The 18745-nt window shown below is 40.6% G+C and overlaps 1 protein-coding gene across 1 annotated transcript in view; it reads right to left on the reverse strand.

The window, feature by feature from the left end:
* Positions 1 to 18745, reverse strand: part of ano3 (anoctamin 3) — a 415131-nt gene that overhangs the window by 26370 nt on the left and 370016 nt on the right. Inside the window, exons 22-24 of the mRNA XM_067994093.1 lie at positions 17622 to 17767; positions 12862 to 13014; positions 1343 to 1490 (exon numbers count right to left, since the gene is read on the reverse strand). Of these exons, the coding sequence (XP_067850194.1) occupies positions 1343 to 1490; positions 12862 to 13014; positions 17622 to 17767 (447 nt within the window). The remainder of the gene's footprint in view (positions 1 to 1342; positions 1491 to 12861; positions 13015 to 17621; positions 17768 to 18745) is intronic.

Raw genomic sequence — 18745 nt, forward strand, 5'->3', positions numbered from 1 at the left:
GGCAGTGTCCTAGCCCCAAACATCTTCAGCTGCTTCATCAATGACCTTCCCTCCGTCATAAGGTCAGAAATGGGGATGTTCGCTGATGATTGCACAGTGTTCAGTTCCATTTGCAATCCCTCAGATAATGAAGCAGTCCGTGCCCACATGCAGCAAGATCTGGACAACATCCAGGCTTGGGCTGATAAGTGGCAAGTAACATTCGCGCCAGACAAATGGCAGGCAATGACCATCTCCAACAAGAGAGAGTCTAACCACCTCCCCTTGACATTCAATGGCATTACCATTGCCGAATCCCCCACCATCAACAACCTGGGGGTCACCATTGACCAGGAACTTAACTGGGCTAGCCACATAAATACTGTGGCTACAAGAGCAGGTCAGAGGCTGGGTATTCTGCGGTGAGTGACTCACCTCCTGACTCCCCAAAACCTTTCCACCATCTACAAGGCACAAGTCAGGAGTGTGATGGAATACTCTCCACTTGCCTGGATGAATGCAGCTCCAACAACACTCAAGAAGCTCGACACCAACCAGGACAAAGCAGCCCGCTTGATTGGCACCCCATCTACCACCCTAAACATTCACTCCCTTCACCACCGGTGCACTGTGGCTGCAATGTGTACCATCCATAGGATGTACTGCAGCAACTCGCCAAGGCTTCTTCGACAGCACCTCCCAAACCCACGACCTCTACCACCTAGAAGGACAAGGGCAGCAGGCACATGGGAACAACACCACCTGCACGTTCCCCTCCAAGTCACACACCATCCCGACTTGGAAATATATCGCCGTTCCTTCATCGTCGCTGGGTCAAAATCCTGGAACTTCCTAACCAACAGCACTCTGGGAGAACCTTCACCACATGGACTGCAGCGGTTCAAGAAGGCGGCTCACCACCATCTTCTCAAGGGCAATTAGGGATGGGCAATAAATGCTGGCCTTGCCAGTGACGCCCACGTCCCATGAACGAATGAAAAAAACATCAGTATTCTATTGGCCACCTGTCGTTGCTATGACGTCTTTGCTAATACGATCAAAAAGAGCACTGATCACCATGTTAAAAGATGCTTAAATGAATCACATTATGGAGCTTCATAATTGATTTCAGAAGTGTGACCCAGGAGATCAAGAGAGTCTCAATTGTGCTTACTTAGCTACAGATGGTTTATGCAAAATTATTTTTGTTGGGCTCCCAAATTTGAAGAGTGGACAATCCCCCAAGGCTACTGTCTCAAAGAAAGTTGTCCCCTTTTTAATGAGCTAACTAGGAATCATTTGCGAATGCAATGGCAAGTTGTTTAGATTCTGATATGTGTAGAAGTACAGGAATGTGCAGTACTTTCCCTGTGTGTATCCCTGGTCTGCACAAGGGCCGTATTTGAATGCGTAGACAAAGCGAGGGATGTAGTCTGAGGTTATGGCAATCACAAAAGCATTGGTGATCACAGCCAGTACTCCGATTCCTTCCAGGATTCCATACCAGATTCCTAGCAAAGAAAAAAAACATAATCAGTCTTAAAGAAGAGGAAATAGCATGTAAAACTTGGGCACAGCAGAGTAGTGTTAGCGGTGGCTCAGTGGTAGCACTCTCATCTCTGAGTCGGAAGGTTGTGTTTCAAATCCCACTAGACTTGAGCACAAAATCCAGGCTGACACTCCAGTGCAGAACTGCTGTACTGTTGGAGTTGCCGCGTTTCCTACATTGCAACGGTGATGACACTTCAAAAGTACTTCATTGGCTGTAAAGCGTTTTAGGACATCCTGAGGTCGTGAAAGGCGCTAGAGAAATGCAAGTTCTTTCATCTTTCTTTCCAAATCAAAAACAAGCTATTCATAAAATTATTCAAATTGCTTAGATAGTTCACTTGCCCACTAAAAATAACATAGTCCATGAACTGTGCAACATAGTCTCACTCTTTATAATGTTCTTCATTCTAATCGTAGAATCATAGAAAGGTTATAGAACGCAAGGAGGCCATTCGGCCCATCGAGTCCATGAGCAAGAAAAGCAGTGGTCCTCGTACTGACCCCTGGGGAACACTACTGTTTACCTTCCCCTCCTGTCCAAAAAACAACTGTTCACCACTACTCTCTGTTTCCTATTACTTAACCAATTCTGTATTCATGTTGCTACTGCCCCCTTTATTCCATGGGCTTCAATCTTGATGACAAGCGTATTATGCGGCACTTTATCAAATGTCTTTTGAAAGTCCATATACACCACATCAACTGCATTGCCCTCATCTACCCTCTCTGTTACCATATCAAAAAACTCTATCAAATTAGTTAAACATGATTTGCCTTTAACAAATCCGTGCTGGCTTTTCCTAATCAATTCACACTTGTTCAAGTGACTGTCAATTCTGTACCGGATTATCGTTTCTAAAAGTTAATGCCTGCTAGGTGTGTTGCAGTGAAGGATTAATGTGTAAAGCTTGACTACACAACAAATATATCAGAAACAGAAGCTATGACATGATAAATTGCAAATAAACTCACGTAGCTCACATGAAAAAAGATGTCAATTTTGTTTTTTTTTGACAATTGCCATTCTACCCTTCTATTACCTTAACTGTCATCTTTATAAAAGAACATTTAGTCCACACCTTTTGATTCTTGTGTTCAGTACATTCAGTACAGCCAGATTTTATCAAACTGTTTAAAACTAACAAATGAACTGCTGTTATACTTACCTTTAATCAGTGTGCCGTGGTCACTAGCTGCTACTTAATAGACCAAAGCCTTAAGTAAGCTTTCAGAAAGTAGATGGAAATCTATTTAGTTTTTGGGCATTTGCGTTGAACTGGCAGAGCATGCCACAGAAGCATGTCTGAGCTATACATTTCAGTTATTGAAAGCAGACAACTCTGCACTTGTTTTTTTCACAAATGTAACCAATGGAAAATTCCACAGTTACTAATCTTCAATAGTCTGCCCTTCAAAAGGCTGAAGTACAAGCTTAAGGTCTGAATAAAAAGCAGGTTAGATTCCTCAAGTCTCTCTTTTTAGACTGAGATTCGATTTGGTTTAAAAATGTAAATTATTTTGATGCATGTCCCTCTTAAAGGTAAATACAGCTCTATGTTTTTAAGGTTTATGATCTCACTAATAAGTGATCTTGAAATCTGTCATACTTTATTCTGATCATAAATCTCACACCTAATGTGCAGATTGTTCCAGAGATCATTGACTTCCCAAATGGTGGATTCCATTAAAACATGAACAAAAAGAATTAAAGCGGGGGGCGAGATCAGAAAAATATTCACACAGAGAGTGGTTAGAATTTGGAATTCTCTGCCACAGATTGTTGTTGAAGCAAACTCGATAAGTCTTTTAAAAGGGAATTGGATATTGCCTGAAAACAACGTGTAAGTGAGCGGGATTATACTGGATGTCTGGTGGAGTAAAACACTGATACATGCTGGATGAGCCAAATGGCCTGTTTCTGTGCAGAAACATTCTATGAATGTGCAGGCACCAATACAAAATCTACCATGCACATGTATGAGGTGTGCCTGGACTAAGCATAGTTCCTCTACCATTGCCGTGGCTGAGATCAGCTAACTCGGCACAAACTAGCGATCCAACCTGGTATCTCCTGGGCCAACTGTTCACTGCCTTAATCAGCTGAGCTACCATTTAATGTCTGAACCATAGACATTTACAGCACAGAAGGCAGCCATTCAGCCATTGTGTTGCTGGAGGATCTTCGCTGGGGCAATCCAAAATGAATCCCATTGCCTCACTCTCTCCAAATAGCCCTGTATCTTCCTCTGCTTCAAATATTTATCCAATTTTCCCTTAAAAGATGCAATGGTCTCTGTTTCAGCCATTTCACAGCAAAGCATTCCAAGCTCCAACAATCCTCTGTATGAAGAAATATCTTCTAACCGCTTGCCTGATTATCTTAGAGACCATTTTAAATTGATAACCCCTCGTCACTGACTCCCCAACTCGAGGAAACAGTCTTTCCCTATTCACTCTATCAAAATCCTTTGTGATTTTAAAAAGAACTCTATTACTGCTCCTCTTAGCTTTCTTTGTTCCAGTAGAAATAGTCCTAATATCTCAAATCTCTTTTCATAACTATACTTTCCCAATCTGGCATCATCCTGCTGAATCTACACTGTATACACTCTATAGCTTTAACAGCCCAGAAATTACTTGGAGAAGAACGGTGAGCTCAACAGCGCTCACCATTGTTAGTGGTGAAATCAAGGAGCAAGTGCCCACTTGCACACATGCGCAGTGAAACACAGAAATCCGCAACTTGCTCTTCCTGGTTCGCCAGCAATATGACAGCTTCAAATTAAAGGGATATTGTCAGCTGGAATCAGTGAACTCATTGAACCAGCGCCAACTTGCTCATCTGCCCAGCTGGAAAGTAACTAATATCGCCTTAGGACTGGTACGTTTAAAAATACCAGGCCTAAACTAAGTTTTAATAACGCGGTAAATCTTAATGATTGCCAGACAACTAAAAATTAACTTTTAAAAATGTGCAGTCTCAACACTCCTTATTTTAATAGTTATCGGTCATTTTTTTTTACTTTTCTCTAGAGTTTCGAAGGTTAAGGGGTGATCTGATCGAAGTTTATAAGATATTAAGGGGAACAGATAGAGTGGATAGAGAAAAACTATTGCCGCTGGTTGGGGATTTTAGGAGTAGGGGGCACAGTCTAAAAATTAGAGCCAGACATTTCAGGAGCGAGATTAGAAAACATTTCTACACACAAAGGGTGGTAGAAGTTTGGAACTCTCTTTCGCAAATGGCAATTGATACTAGCTCAATTGCTAAATTTAAATCTGAGATAGATAGCTTTTTGGCAACCAAAGGTATTAAGGGATATGGGCCAAAGGCAGGTGTATGGAGTTAGATCACAGATCAGCCATGATCTTATCAAATGGCGGAGCAGGCACGAGAGGCTGAATGGCCTACTCCTGTTCCTATGTTCCTATGTCTCATTTCATTCAATTATTTCTTACCCTATCTTTTTTATTGCTGTTTATAACTGTTTTTAGAAATGATTTGAATGTTGTACCTTTCACTTCCTAGATTTTACATTCCAGCTTGCAGAAAATATTCACAGCCAGTCAAAAATGCTGTAATCTGATTGGTCAAGGGGAGAGAGTGATCCTCTCGCTTCTCCCATGGGTCCTAGCTTCACTGGAACTAACGCTGGGCTCTTCTCCACTTCCTATTAGAGGAAGTGCACCCAGTAAAGACCGCGGTAAGTTAGTGGGTTAGTATAAATCTATGAAGGGGTGAGCACTGTTGGTTCACTGCTCCGAGCAATTTCTGGGCCAACATCTTTTTTATAATGGGGCACCCAAAACTGTACTCTAATTGTGACCTAACCAATGTTTTTGTATATAAATTTATTATTACTTCTTTACTCTTGTACTCTATGCTTTTTTTTAAAACAAGCCTCTTGTGAGACACCTTATCGATAAATGCTGTTGGCCTTTTTTACGGCATTATTCTCCTGCATTCACACTTTCAGAAAGATATGATTTTGAACCCTCAGGTCTCTCTGTTCATCCATATCTTTCCATTGAGTATATACTCCCATTCCCTGTTTCTCCTTCCAAAATGTATTAAAAGAAAGAACTCACATTTATTTAGCGCCTTTTATGCACTCAGGAAATCCACAAGTGCTTCAGGAACAATTAAGTTTTTTTTTAAACTCACACTACCAGCTGTCTGCCCATTTCACTAAGCTGTTTGTCTTTCTGAAGTTCTTTTCAGTCCTTCTCACTGTTTGCGAAGCCCCCTTCTTTTATGTCATTGGGAAATTTTGAGATTGCGTTTCCAATACGCAAGTCCAAATCATCTCTAACTGCTGAGAGCAAAAGTGGACCGAACACCACCAACGCCTCTCCAATCTGAGCCACATCCATTTACCCTAACTTTTGTTTCCTGCCTATCAACCAACTTTCTATCCATGTTGCAACTTTTCCTCTTATACCAAGAAGTTAGACTTTCTGACAAGTCTCGTGAGACACTTTGTCAAGCACCTTCTAAAAATCCATATTCACGGCATCCTTTCACCTGAGCAATTAGTCTTTTCTTCAAAAAAGTCTACCAAATTTGTCATATACAACTTGCCTTTAACAACTCTGTGCTAATTGTCCTTGAATCAACCATGCATTTCGAAATTAATTTTATCTTGAATTTTGAGTTCTAAGAGCTTGCCCACAACAGGCGTTAGACTAACTGGTCTATTGTTATCTGGATTATTCTTCTTACACTAAGAAGTTGCGATGGGCATGCAGATCAATTGCACCTTTGGCTTCAGATGGTGTAAAATTCAAGTCAATCCAAAGTGTGAATTAAAATGGCCAGTGTGTAAACTCAAATGCAAACCTTCACCAACTTAGGGACATAAATGCTCTTAAAACTGCCAGAAGAAATTCAACCGATTTAAATACGAAACTGCCTTCTGCAGGGAGCAAGGGAGGAGTAGTTCCGATTTTCATTTAATGTCATTCCTGTGAATGGCAATATCATTTAATTGACTTCTAAAACGCCAAAGCACAAGTTGCGTAAAAATCATTGGTCTTCAGTGAAATGTGCGAGAGCGAATCGGCAGCCTGTTTTTTCATCGCACTATTGACTTCAAAGGAAAAGAAATTTGGGCATTGGTGTAAAACAGGCTGCCGATTCGCTATTGCCTGTTTCACGCTTACGCCAAAGACCAATTTCACTCCCATTATATTTATAGTGAGTGCTGCAATATTTTATAAATCTTCAATAATTAATATAATGCACTGGGAGGGTACAATTTTACAATTAAAACAGGATTATGGCTCTCAAAGTTAAAAGTTCAAGTGAACATTAGTGCTTTCCCTGCTTTGGCTTAATCGGTAAACCTTCAGCATCTAAAATAGCTCCCGCGTAATATGTACCTATGGCACATCCGGCTTTATAGAGATATCTCATTGGAAAAGTATAACATTTGTTACTTACCAGATTAAGTTAGGCCATTTTATTAGCTTTACAACAAATTATCCTAGCCAAACCCACTGGTCGAGAAGCACAAATAAGCTAAAATTAGAAAGAGGAGTTTGTGTATTTCTTCTACTTATAGTTATAACAGTGAAGGATGGTAGAACAAGGAAATGAAACACTTCTCAGCTTTAGACTTAGGCTGGATTTTCTGAATTTGTGCTGCCTTGTCGTTGTGGACAGAAGAAGCCCAATTCAAGCACCGAGAAAATTGTTTCTCTTCCCTGCACCGACTGTCCCAGCGATTGTCCCCTTTTGTTTGTCGGTCATTTTTCCTTTTAGAGATTGTTGTTTTAATAGGGTCTTTTCACTTGCACTATTAGTGCTAATATAGCTTCAATGTTAAGAATTCAAGTGAACATTACTGCTTTCCCTGCTTTGGCAGAGCTGGGATTTACCAACATTGCAAGCAGGATGTCAGAAGTGTGCGATTGTAATTGTATGTTGCATGGGATTCCTGCCAAATGGGGGAGAGTTGGTGGGCCTGTTACAATGCTTTTTGTCTCAAATTTTCTTGCTTGGCATCAAGAAAAGCCAACAGTATTGCACTTGTAGCTTTAGACTTGCAATTTTATCATTGCTGGAGAACAAAAGGTGATACTATCCCAGAATCCATAGCACTTGTGAAAATGCCTATTAAACTATAGGCCCTGTAGATTTATTGAAAGACTTCCATTAGTACTATGGATACTTAGGCCCACCATCCCAGAATACTAGATGGAGGGAGGATGGTAAAGACCACCAGGGAATATAAACACAGATGCTAACATTCATTAGAATTCCAGCCATAGTTTAATTGAATATATAAATCTGTTCACTTCACAAGTGTCATTAGCATAGCCCTTTTTGCATTGAAACAAAGATTTGTTTTTAATTTGTTTAATTTCATAAAAAAGATTTTTCAATAAACTGTGCAAACTGGTGTCAGCCTTAGCTCAGTGGTAGTATTCTCGCCTCTGAGTCAGAAGGTCATGGGTTCAAGCCCCACTTCAGATACTTGATCATATAATCCAGGCTGATACTTTGGTGCAATATTGAGGAAGTGTTGCACTGTCGGCACAATTCACAGGAGAGCAGGGGAGTTTTCCCAACATTTATCCCTCAACCAACACCTAAAAACAGATGATCTGGTCATTTATTTCATTGCTGTTTGTGGGAGCTTGCTTTGCGCAATTCACTGCCACGTTTCCTACGTTAGAACAGTGACTTTACTTCAAATGTGCTTCGTTGGCTATGAAGTACTTTGCGGATATGAAACGTGTATATAAATGCAAGTTCTTTCTTTACTGAGTGCCTGGAATCAGAGACTTCCCAGCATAATGGGTATGAGGCATTTATCAATTACCAAAACAAGCTAAAAAAAATTGATTATTGTTTAAATTCTTCAGGGAAACATTGCATTCTAACCACTTTCCACCTCAGTGCTTATTTTTAAACTTGCGGGAATGCACTTTGTTTTAAAAATCCAACATTTAAAAGTAACTCTTTTTAACAAATCCTTTCTATGGAAAAATGGTCCAAAAGATCCCACAACATGACTGTACATAAGGACAACATACAATTCTTACTGTGTGTACCTACATATTAGTCCTAAACCCGCACAATTTCCAAATGGTTCATTGTGGAACATTTTGCGATACGGATCACCAGCTCAAACTTCTTACATGTTCAGTGCTTCAGAATGTAAGTCTGACCAGTCACCCCACCCTTCCTGCCGGGACTTCCAAGTAAAGGCTGGTAGCCTGAACAAACATGAGCAGTGCCTTGACCCAAGGAAATCAGCCAGGGTGAGGGACACATCCTAGAAGCTGAGCTAAAGACAGGCCAGGATTCTGCAATAGTGAAAAATCCAGGTCTAGGAGTAAATTCAAACTAGTTAAAAAACTAGTGCCAGGAATTTCCTTGGGGGAGTGAAGGAGCGGGGCAGGGGTGGGGGGGGGGGGGTTGGTTCTCCTGATCGACTGCTGTGACGTCGGCAGAAGGTTGGCAGAAATTCTGGTTACGCATCCAACTGGAGTCTCTGCCGATCTCCCTCCGAAGTTATGGTGGCCGATTGGGAGAATCCCTGAGGAATTTCCCGGCACAGGTGCTCAAGTCTAACAAAATTATAAGACAGTATCAATGAGAATTATGGCAAACATAGAAATCTGCTATCTTGATGCTTTGAAATGTTTTTCAGAAGCCTTACTCCTTAATCTGTAGAATGTATATAATAACAATATTGTATTGAATTAAACTGTTCATGTAGTTGGATGTCGTTAATCTTTACAACCTATTTTTCAAAATGTATATTTTCCTAATAATTTAGATAACTTAAAAATTGCCTTTTTGTATGTGAGTGTGTCCTGGTGCATGTATTTAAAACTTCAGGGAGACATCTGTTACATTTGCTGCAGTATTCTGATTTACACCACCAGTCTCTCAGTACGCTACACAAGTGCTCTCTAGTGGTAAACATTGGGAACTCAAAAGCAGGTACATTTAGACCAGAAACAAGTGAACTAATTACATTTTGATTACAGTTGAATCAGTGTACATATCAACTCCTACTTCCAGATAAGAACATAAAAACATAAGAAATAGGAGCAGGAGTAGGCCAATCAGCCCCTTCGAGCCTGCTCCGCCATTCAATAAGATCATGGCTGATCTGATCCTAACCTCAAATCTAAATTCATGTCCAATTTCCTGCCCGCTCCCCGTAACCCCTAATTCCCTTTACTTCTAGGAAACTGTCTATTTCTGTTTTAAATTTATTTAATGATGTAGCTTCCACAGCTTCCTGGGGCAGAAAATTCCACAGACCCACCACCCTCTGAGTGAAGAAGTTTCTCCTCATCTCAGTTTTGAAAGAGCAGCCCCTTATTCTAAGATTATGCCCCCTAGTTCTAGTTTCACCCATCCTTGGGAACATCCTTACCGCATCCACCCGATCAAGCCCCTTCAATAAGGTCGCCTCTCATTCTTCTGAACTCCAATGAGTAGAGTCCCAATCTACTCAACCTCTCCTCATATGTCCGCCCCCTCATCCCCGGGATTAACCGAGTGAACCTTCTTTGTACTGCCTCGAGAGCAAGTATGTCTTTTCTTAAGTATGGAGACCAAAACTGTATGCAGTATTCCAGGTGCGGTCTCACCAATACCTTATATAACTGCAGCAATACCTCCCTGTTTTTATATTCTATCCCCCTAGCAATAAAAGCCAACATTCCATTGGCCTTCTTGATCACCTGCTGCACCTGCATACTAACTTTTTGATTTTCTTGCACTAGGACCCCCAGATCCCTTTGGACTGCAGTACTTTCCAGTTTCTCGCCATTAAGATAATAACTTGCTCTCTGATTTTTCCTGCCAAAGTGCATAACCTCACATTTTCCAATATTGTATTGCATCTGCCAAATCTCCGCCCACTCACCCAGCCTGTCCATATCCCCTTTAGGTTTTTTATGTTCTCCTCACTCTCTACTTTCCCTCCCTTCTTTGTAGCATCTGCAAACTTTGATATGTTACACTCGGTCCCCTCCTCCAAATCGTTAATATAGATTGTAAAGAGTTGGGGACCCAGCACTGACCCCTGTGGAACACCACTGGCTATTGGTTGCCAGTCCGAGAATGAACCATTTATCCCAACTCTCTGCTTCCTGTTAGATAACCAATCCTCCACCCATGCCAGAATATTACCCCCAATCCACTGATTCTTTATCTTGAGCAATAATCTTTTATGTGGCACCTTGTCGAATGCCTTCTGGAAGTCTAAATACACAACGTCCACTGGTTCCCCTTTATCCACCCTGTACGTTATGTCCTCAAAGAACTCAAGCAAATTTGTCAGACATGACTTCCCCTTCGTAAAGCCATGCTGACTTTGTCCTATTAAACTATGTTTATCCAAATGTTCCATTACTGTCTCCTTAATAATAGACTCCAAAATTTTATCCACCACAGATGTTAGGCTAACTGGTCTATAATTTCCAGCCTTCTGCCTACTACCCTTTTTAAATAAGGGTGTTACATTAGCAGTTTTCCAATCTGCCGGGACCTTTGCCGAGTCCAGAGAATTTTGGAAAATTATTACCAAAGCATCCACAATCCCTACTGCCACTTCCCTCAAGACCCTAGGATGTAAGCCATCAGGTCCAGGGGATTCATCCGCCTTGAGTCCCATTAATTTACTGAGTACCAATTCCTTAGTGATTTTAACCATATTTAGCTCCTCCCCCCCTAGAGCCCCCTGTTTGTCCAGTGTTGGGATATTCTTAGTGTCCTCTACTGTAAAGACTGAAACAAAATATTTGTTCAGCATTTTTGCCATCTCCATGTTTCCCACCATTAATTTCCCGGTCTCATCCTCTAAGGGACCTACGTTTGCCTTAGCCACCCTTTTTCTTTTTATATAACTGTAGAAACTCTTGCTATCTGTTTTTATATTTTTTGCTAATTTATTTTCATAATCTATCTTCCCTTTCTTAATTTCTGGCCGTGGGATTTATACTGAAGACTGAGCCATAAAGATTTGGATGTCATTGTGCTTTCTGTTGCAGAAGAACTGATTGCCTGGAGCCGGTGTTACATAGAATTACACAGAATGTACAGCACAGAAACAGGCCATTCAGCCCAACTGCTCCATGCCAGTGTTTATGCTCCACCCGAGCCTCCTCACACCCCTCTTCATCTAACCCTATCAGCATAACCTTCTATTCCCTTCTCCCTCATGTGTTTATCTAGCTTCCCTTTAAATGCATCTATGCTATTCGCCTCAACTACTCCTTGTGTTAGTGAGTTCCACATTCTAACCACTCTCTAGGTAAAGAATTAGAAGTTGAGTGCGATCCTTGAAACAGCACTTGTGATTTACTGGGTGTGCTTGAACTTTGAAAGAGATTATTCCATCTGATCTCCAGAGATTTTGCTCTCAAAGGTAGCTTCAAGTCCCTGTAATGTAAATCCCAGTTCACCTCAGGTGTCCCTGTGAGCTACAAACAAAAGCACCGCATGCTTCCAGAATCTAAAAGGCTAGAATGCCTTCCTTTGAGCTCTACCTGTTGTACACTAAACAATGCCGAGCATATGCTAGAAATAAGGTAAGCGGAAAACTAGAAACCTTCAGATTTTTTCCCCCATTTCTCAGGTTGATGGACATGTCAGCAGATAATTAAAAGAATGTAAAGCTATTTTTATTTACTGGAAAACCAAGCTGAAGAACCAAAACACTTAAGTGCAGCATATCAGTTGGGAGAAGGGAAGAGAAGACAAGGTAAATCAGGAAGTAGTTATCGGGTGATGCCAGGTTTGGGCTTTCGAAGTCTGATTAAGGATGAAGGAGGGGCTGAGGGAGGAAGAGAGTTCCACATGTCCTGGGAAATCAATGAGTTACAATAGGAGACTGCACAATAAGCTTTGATTTCAGTACAAGAGAGGATGTAGGGAGGAGTAAGAATATGTAAGATTTTACATTTACAACTTCGAAGTAACAAAGAGAGGGAAGTCCAGAGTAGTGCTGACCACAGTAAAATAGAGAGAGACCAGAGAGTAAGGTGAGAGAAAGAGACCACAAACATTTTTTTGTATCCTGTCCAGACATGCGAGAGCAGAACTTCCCCAAATATGGGAGCAATATTCAAGTCCTAAACAAGTTTGGGCTCTACAGAGTGTCAAGAGGGGAAAAGCAATGTTTAGCACAATAAAAGCAAACCAAGCCTCTCAGAAGCAGCTTTAACAAAGGTAGAGATGTGGGAATTCTACTATATTATTACAGTGAGGTTGTGACAGGATAGGGATTTTATGATCTATTTCTCTTGGAGAGCAGCACATCTCTACGCAGGTCATGCACTGAATAAATCTGACTGTATTACCTATATCTGTTGCTCTTGCAGGCAATGGTCGTCTCCACTGTGTGACGAATTTGTAAGCATCCAGCCTTATTTCAATGATATTGTTTAGGAGAGCAAGGAGAGGAGCCAGAGGGAAGGCAGCAACAAACACTGTTGTGAAACCAAACTGTAAAACTAGATTAAAATGAAAATCATAATTACCATTCCATAAATAACTGAAAACATACTCAGATTACGCCCTTTGTACATTGAAACAAAGATCTGTTTTTAATTTGTTACACTTCATAAAAAGTATTTTTTTACTAAACCGTGCAAACTGGTGTCAGCCTTAGCTCAGTGATAGCACTCGCGCCTCTGAGTCAGAAGGTTGTGGGTTTAAGCCCCGCTCCAGAGACTTCAGCACTTAATCCAGGCTGACAGTTCAGTGCAGTACTGAGGGAGTGCTGCACTGCCAGAGGTGCCATCTTTCGAATGAGAAGTCTGCCCTCTTAGGGGGCGTAAAAGATCGCATGGCACAATTCGAAGAAAAGCAGGGGCATTCTTCCCGGTGTCCGGGATGTGTTTTATCACTCAGCCAACACCAAGAACAGATGCTGTGGTCATTTATTTCATTGTTGTTTTTGGGATCTTGCTGTGTGCAAATTGGCTGCCACATTTCCTACAACTGTGAGTACACTTCAAAAATACTTAATTGGCTGTAAAGCACTTTAGGACGTTCTGAGGTTGTGAAAGACGCCATAAAAAATGCAAGTTCTTTCTTTATAATCAGGGACTTGACTTGAAGGAAGCACTGAACTTGACTGTGCATAGTTGAAACTGAAGTATCTGGGTTTAAATAACTGGCTCTCTACTGTAATTAAGCTCCTTCACATGACTTCAAACCATCTTGTGGATGTAATTTTAAAAACTGGAGAGTCAGCTATAAAAACTGTCCTGTCTGTAGCGACTTCCAGTGGCTGAAAGATACTTTGTGTAAACATTTAAATGGCGGTGGGGGAGGTGGGATGGGGGTGGTCAGTGTTCCTGGCCAGGGATTACCATCTCAGCACTGGGCACTCTTGCCATTCTAAATCAGAAGGAAGCTTAAGGAGCCTTGATAAAGCCTATTCTGAGGTATTGCTTAAATAATTGTTTCTGATAATACACTGACATTATCTTTTAAAATTAAACTTTCAGTTTTCACAGTTCATTTTGACGTTATGTTCTCCTCTTTAGGGGTATATTTTTCAATTGACAATAGGTCAAGTCGGGACAATGGATAAAGCTTCTTCTACTACATCCTTCAGGACATTAATATTTAGTCAACTATTAACCCATTTAAAATAAATAGGTTAACACCTTCCTAAAAGTAGCACAGAGGGAATGTAGTACAGGGGTGTTAAACTTTTGTTCCTGAACTTTGCTGATTGCCAAATATGCCTCTAGGTCTCCATGTATTAAGCACTATCCCTCATCTACTCCCAAGCCTCTGTTAGTGCTGTTTTGTTATTAGATAGAATCTACAGCACAGAAACAGGCCATTCAGCCCAACTAGTCCATGTCAGTCTTTATACTCCACATGAGCCTCTTCCCATTCTAATTACCCTGTCCCCATATCCCTCTATTCCCTTCTCTCTCATGTATGCATCAAGCCTCTCCTTAAATACATCAATGATATCAGTTTCAACCGCTCCATGTGGCAGCGAGTTCCACATTAAGGTGATTGGCAAAAGAACCAAAGGTGACATGAGGAAAAACTTTTTTACACAGCGAGTGGTTAGGATCTGGAATGCACTGCCCGAGGGGGCGGTGGAGGCAGATTCAAAAGGGTACTGGATAAGTACTTGAAAGGAAAAAATTTGCAGGGCCACGGGGAAAGGGCGGGGGAGTGGGACTAGCTGGGTTGCTCTTGCATAGAGCCAGCACGGACTCGATGGGCCGAACGGCCTCCTTCCGTGCTGTAACCTTTCTATGATTCTAACCACTCTCTGTGTAAAGAAATTCTTCCTAAACTCTTCATTTAATCTGTTAGTGGCTATCTTATATTTATTCCCCATTGTTCTGAACTCCCCCACAATTGGAAACAGTTTCTCCACATCCACCCTATCAAATCTCTTAATAATTTTAAAGACCTCCATCAGGTCTCCTCTCAGTACTCTCTTTTCCAGAGAAAAGAGCCCTAGCCTGCTCGATCTATCCTGATAGTTGAATCCTCTCAATTCTGGGTAATATCCTTGTAAATCTTTTCTGCACTTTCTCCAGTGCATCAGTATCCTTTTTTTTAGTATGGAGACCAAAACTGCACACAGTACTCCAAGGTTCGATATAAACTGAACATTACATTCCTGCTTTTGTATTCTATTCCTCTACAGATGAATCCCCAGTAATTTGTTTGCGCTCTTCATGTCTTATCAACTTGCGTTGCTACTTTTAGTAATTTTTATATCTGTACTATATATACACGTGTATTATGTATACATGCCCTATATATACACGCCATATAGTATTATATATATATAGTGATTTCCCTCGATACTGTTTACAGGCAAAAGTTAAATTGTTATCTTTCTATTGCTTCTTCCCCAGTCTCTACTTCTCTCCGTGCCCCTCTTTATGTTTTTCACTCTTCCTGTCTCTTCGTCTCCCATTGTCATCACTGACTTTTGCTTTTGACTCTCTTTGTCTCATTCTTTCTATAAGTTTGCCTTTTCCCCTATCTCCTTTCTACTCCTTATGTCTCCAACTGTCTCCGTACGTCTTTCACAAATCTTTTTTATTGATATTGCATTTTTTTAAAAATCCAAGTCCACAGCAGATTCTATGTAAAATGGACCTGCTCAGGGACAGGGGGTGGGGGGATCCGAACATTATTGGGGTCAGGTAGGGGAGGTCAACTTGGAGCTGTGCAGCTTGCACATGGGAGGGTGAGAGAGAGAGGAGAGAGAAAGAGAGCAAGATAAACACTGAGACAGAGAAAGAGAGAAAGAGAGAGAGAGAGAGAGAGTCAGGGAAAGGCAGAGGAAGAAAGAGCAAGAGAGAGAGTAAGAAAGGGAGAAAGCAGAGAGACAGAGGAAGAAAGAGAGAGGAGAGAGAAAGAAAGAGACAGTGAGATAGAGAAAGAGAGAGAGAGGAACAAGGAGAGAGACAGAAAGATAGAGAAAGAAAGAGAGAGCCATAGAAAGAGAAAGATAGAGACAAAGAGAGAGAGAGGGGGAGCGAGAGATAGAGGGAGCAAGAGACAGAGAGAGAGACATAAAGAGTCACACAGACAGACAGAGAATGAAAGAGAGAGAAAGATAGAGACAAAGAGAGAGAGAGAGATAAGGAGAGTCACAGAGAAAGAAAGAATGAGAAAGAGAAAGAAAGGAAGTGTAAGAGAGAGAAAGGGACAGACAGATAGACAGAGGGAGGGAGAGAAAGAGAAACAGAGAAATAAAGTGTGAGAGAGTGGAAGAAAGAGAGATAGACAGAGTGAGACAGGGAGAGAGAGAGAGAGAAGTCAGGGATGTGCCTGGAGTGGAAGAGAGGAATGAGCTGGAAATTAGAAATATGAACCTCCACTGAACAAATCAAAAACCTTATGCACAAGACTTTGAATGATGGATAGGGTAGGCAAATACATTTTAATATATAGATAGAAATCTTTAATATTTTTTTAAAGGAATGCTACCTTCCAATTACAATTGAAATCCAAACTAATTTTGAGGAGAAAAGCTGCATAATCTCAACATTTACAAAGGACACAGTGACTGCTGGGAATTTTAATCTACTTTCTGAAGCAGAAAGTCATATCAAAGAAAAATTAAATTTTACCTAAACTTTCAATGGCTCTGATGTTTGATAATCTTATATCTATTGGTTATGCTTTTCAATTCTAAAAGTTTTTTGTTTCACACTCAATTCATATGTAAAAGGTTACGTTTCTTCTCCAGAAACAATTATGATTTTGAAAGTTTTTAGATGAAATGCATTTAATAGTTAAAATCTCTAGCTATAATCTATAATTGAATAATGGGTAACCTGGGTGAATTTTGATAACATTTACATCAATGAACAATGTAAGTTACACATTGTGATCTACCTACGATTGTCATAGAGTGGGTACGGTAGCATAGTGGTTCTGTTACTGGACTAGTAATCCAGAGGTCTGGACTAAAATCCAGAGTCATGAGTTCAAATCCTGCCATGGCAGCTGGGGAATTTAAATTCAATTAATTAAATTAATTAAAAATCTGGAATTAAAATACTAGTATCAGTAATGATGGCCATGAAACTACTGGATTGTCGTAAAAACCCATCTGGTTCACTAATGTCCTTTAGGGAAGGAAAGCTGCCGTCCTTACGGTCTGGCCTATATGTGACTCCAGACCCACAGCAATGTGGTTGATTCTTAATTGCCCTCTGAAATGGCCTAGCAAGCCACTCAGTTGTAAAATCTCGCTTCGAAAAGTCATAATCAGCACTGTGGGAGAACCGTCACCACGCGGACTGCAGCGGTTCAAGAAGGCGGCTCACCACCACCTTCTCAAGGGCAATTAGGGATGGGCAATAAATGCTGGCCTCGCCAATGATGCCCACATCCCGTGAACGAATAAAAAAAAAATACAGTGAAATAACATATTTAAAACCAAACAAAACAAGCTCTCAAAGAATTTGTTATGGTACTTGCTTATTTGGTAGGGAATGGATTAAATAATTACACACCAAAATGTTGACATTAAATGTTCAAACACACGAGACTCTTTGTCCAATAATATTACGTTGCAGTGATGAATACACAATTTTGTTGTTCTGGTTCTTACCCATTTCTAAGTATTCATCTATCAGTCCATGGATATTCATGGGCTGCAGATTCCAATCCTTCTCCCACTGAGGTAGGTAAACTTTATTCTCCACACTGTGACCAGCTTTCTTCACCTTCCTTCGTGACCACCAATTCTGCAACAGTCTACACAGACCAGGAAATTATTGCAGTAACAATGATTTTCCACCCAGCAGTAACATTGCTGTGTATTAATATTTCACAGCAAGAGAATGGTCTTTCATTCTTTCTCTACCTCTCTCTTTCTCTACCTCTATCTGTCTCACACACATGCCATAAGAGAAGACATTTGTTTGCAGAACATATTTCAGAATTGCTTATATATAAGTTTCCATATACAACAAAGTCTGTAACAAGTCTGTAACAAAAAAAAGCTCTCTCATATAATCAGACAGACATAAAACAAATATAAATACACACACTGCTGTAATACAATTACTGCATTCAGAAAATCGCAAGCAACCCACACCTCAGTGCTCTACTGGATGTCTCTTTCCAGATTTGAAACATAATTTTTAATTGCAGTGGAATTCTAGATTGTGAACTCGGTAAACTGGAATCCCTTGAACGTGGAAAAATGACAAAAATGTGCATTCACATTTTTATTCCATTCTTAATGGAAACAGCCAATTGACTGCACTATCTTTTCCTGCCACTAGATGGTACACGTTGCAAAGAGGAAACAATTGTGCCATTCATGAACAGAAAATTTATCCTGGCATTTATGACACAAAAGAGGGTTTTTGATATGCCATTTCCATTTAACTATTTGCTATTAGGTGATTGTTTTGCACTGACTGATGTGACGGTCATCAGTATTGAAAATGGAGCACTTTTTCACTCTTAGCACACTGTTAGCACCAAGAACTACATCTGATCTGGTATACAGTGCATTGGACATAAAGCAAACTTCCATTTATTCTACTGAAGCAAGTATTTTTTCACCTCCATTATCTAAAGAGCACTTCCAAATGCACCAATGTGACATTTGCATTTCTGCCATCAACATCCTCATGGACTTTCACACATTGCTGTTCTATTCAAATGTTAGTAATACATTCATGTGCAGGATAGGAGCACGGTACCTATAAGGGAATAGTTCTG

The sequence above is a fragment of the Heptranchias perlo genome, chromosome 12 (genome assembly GCF_035084215.1).
Source record: "Heptranchias perlo isolate sHepPer1 chromosome 12, sHepPer1.hap1, whole genome shotgun sequence".
Lineage (NCBI taxonomy): Eukaryota > Metazoa > Chordata > Chondrichthyes > Hexanchiformes > Hexanchidae > Heptranchias > Heptranchias perlo.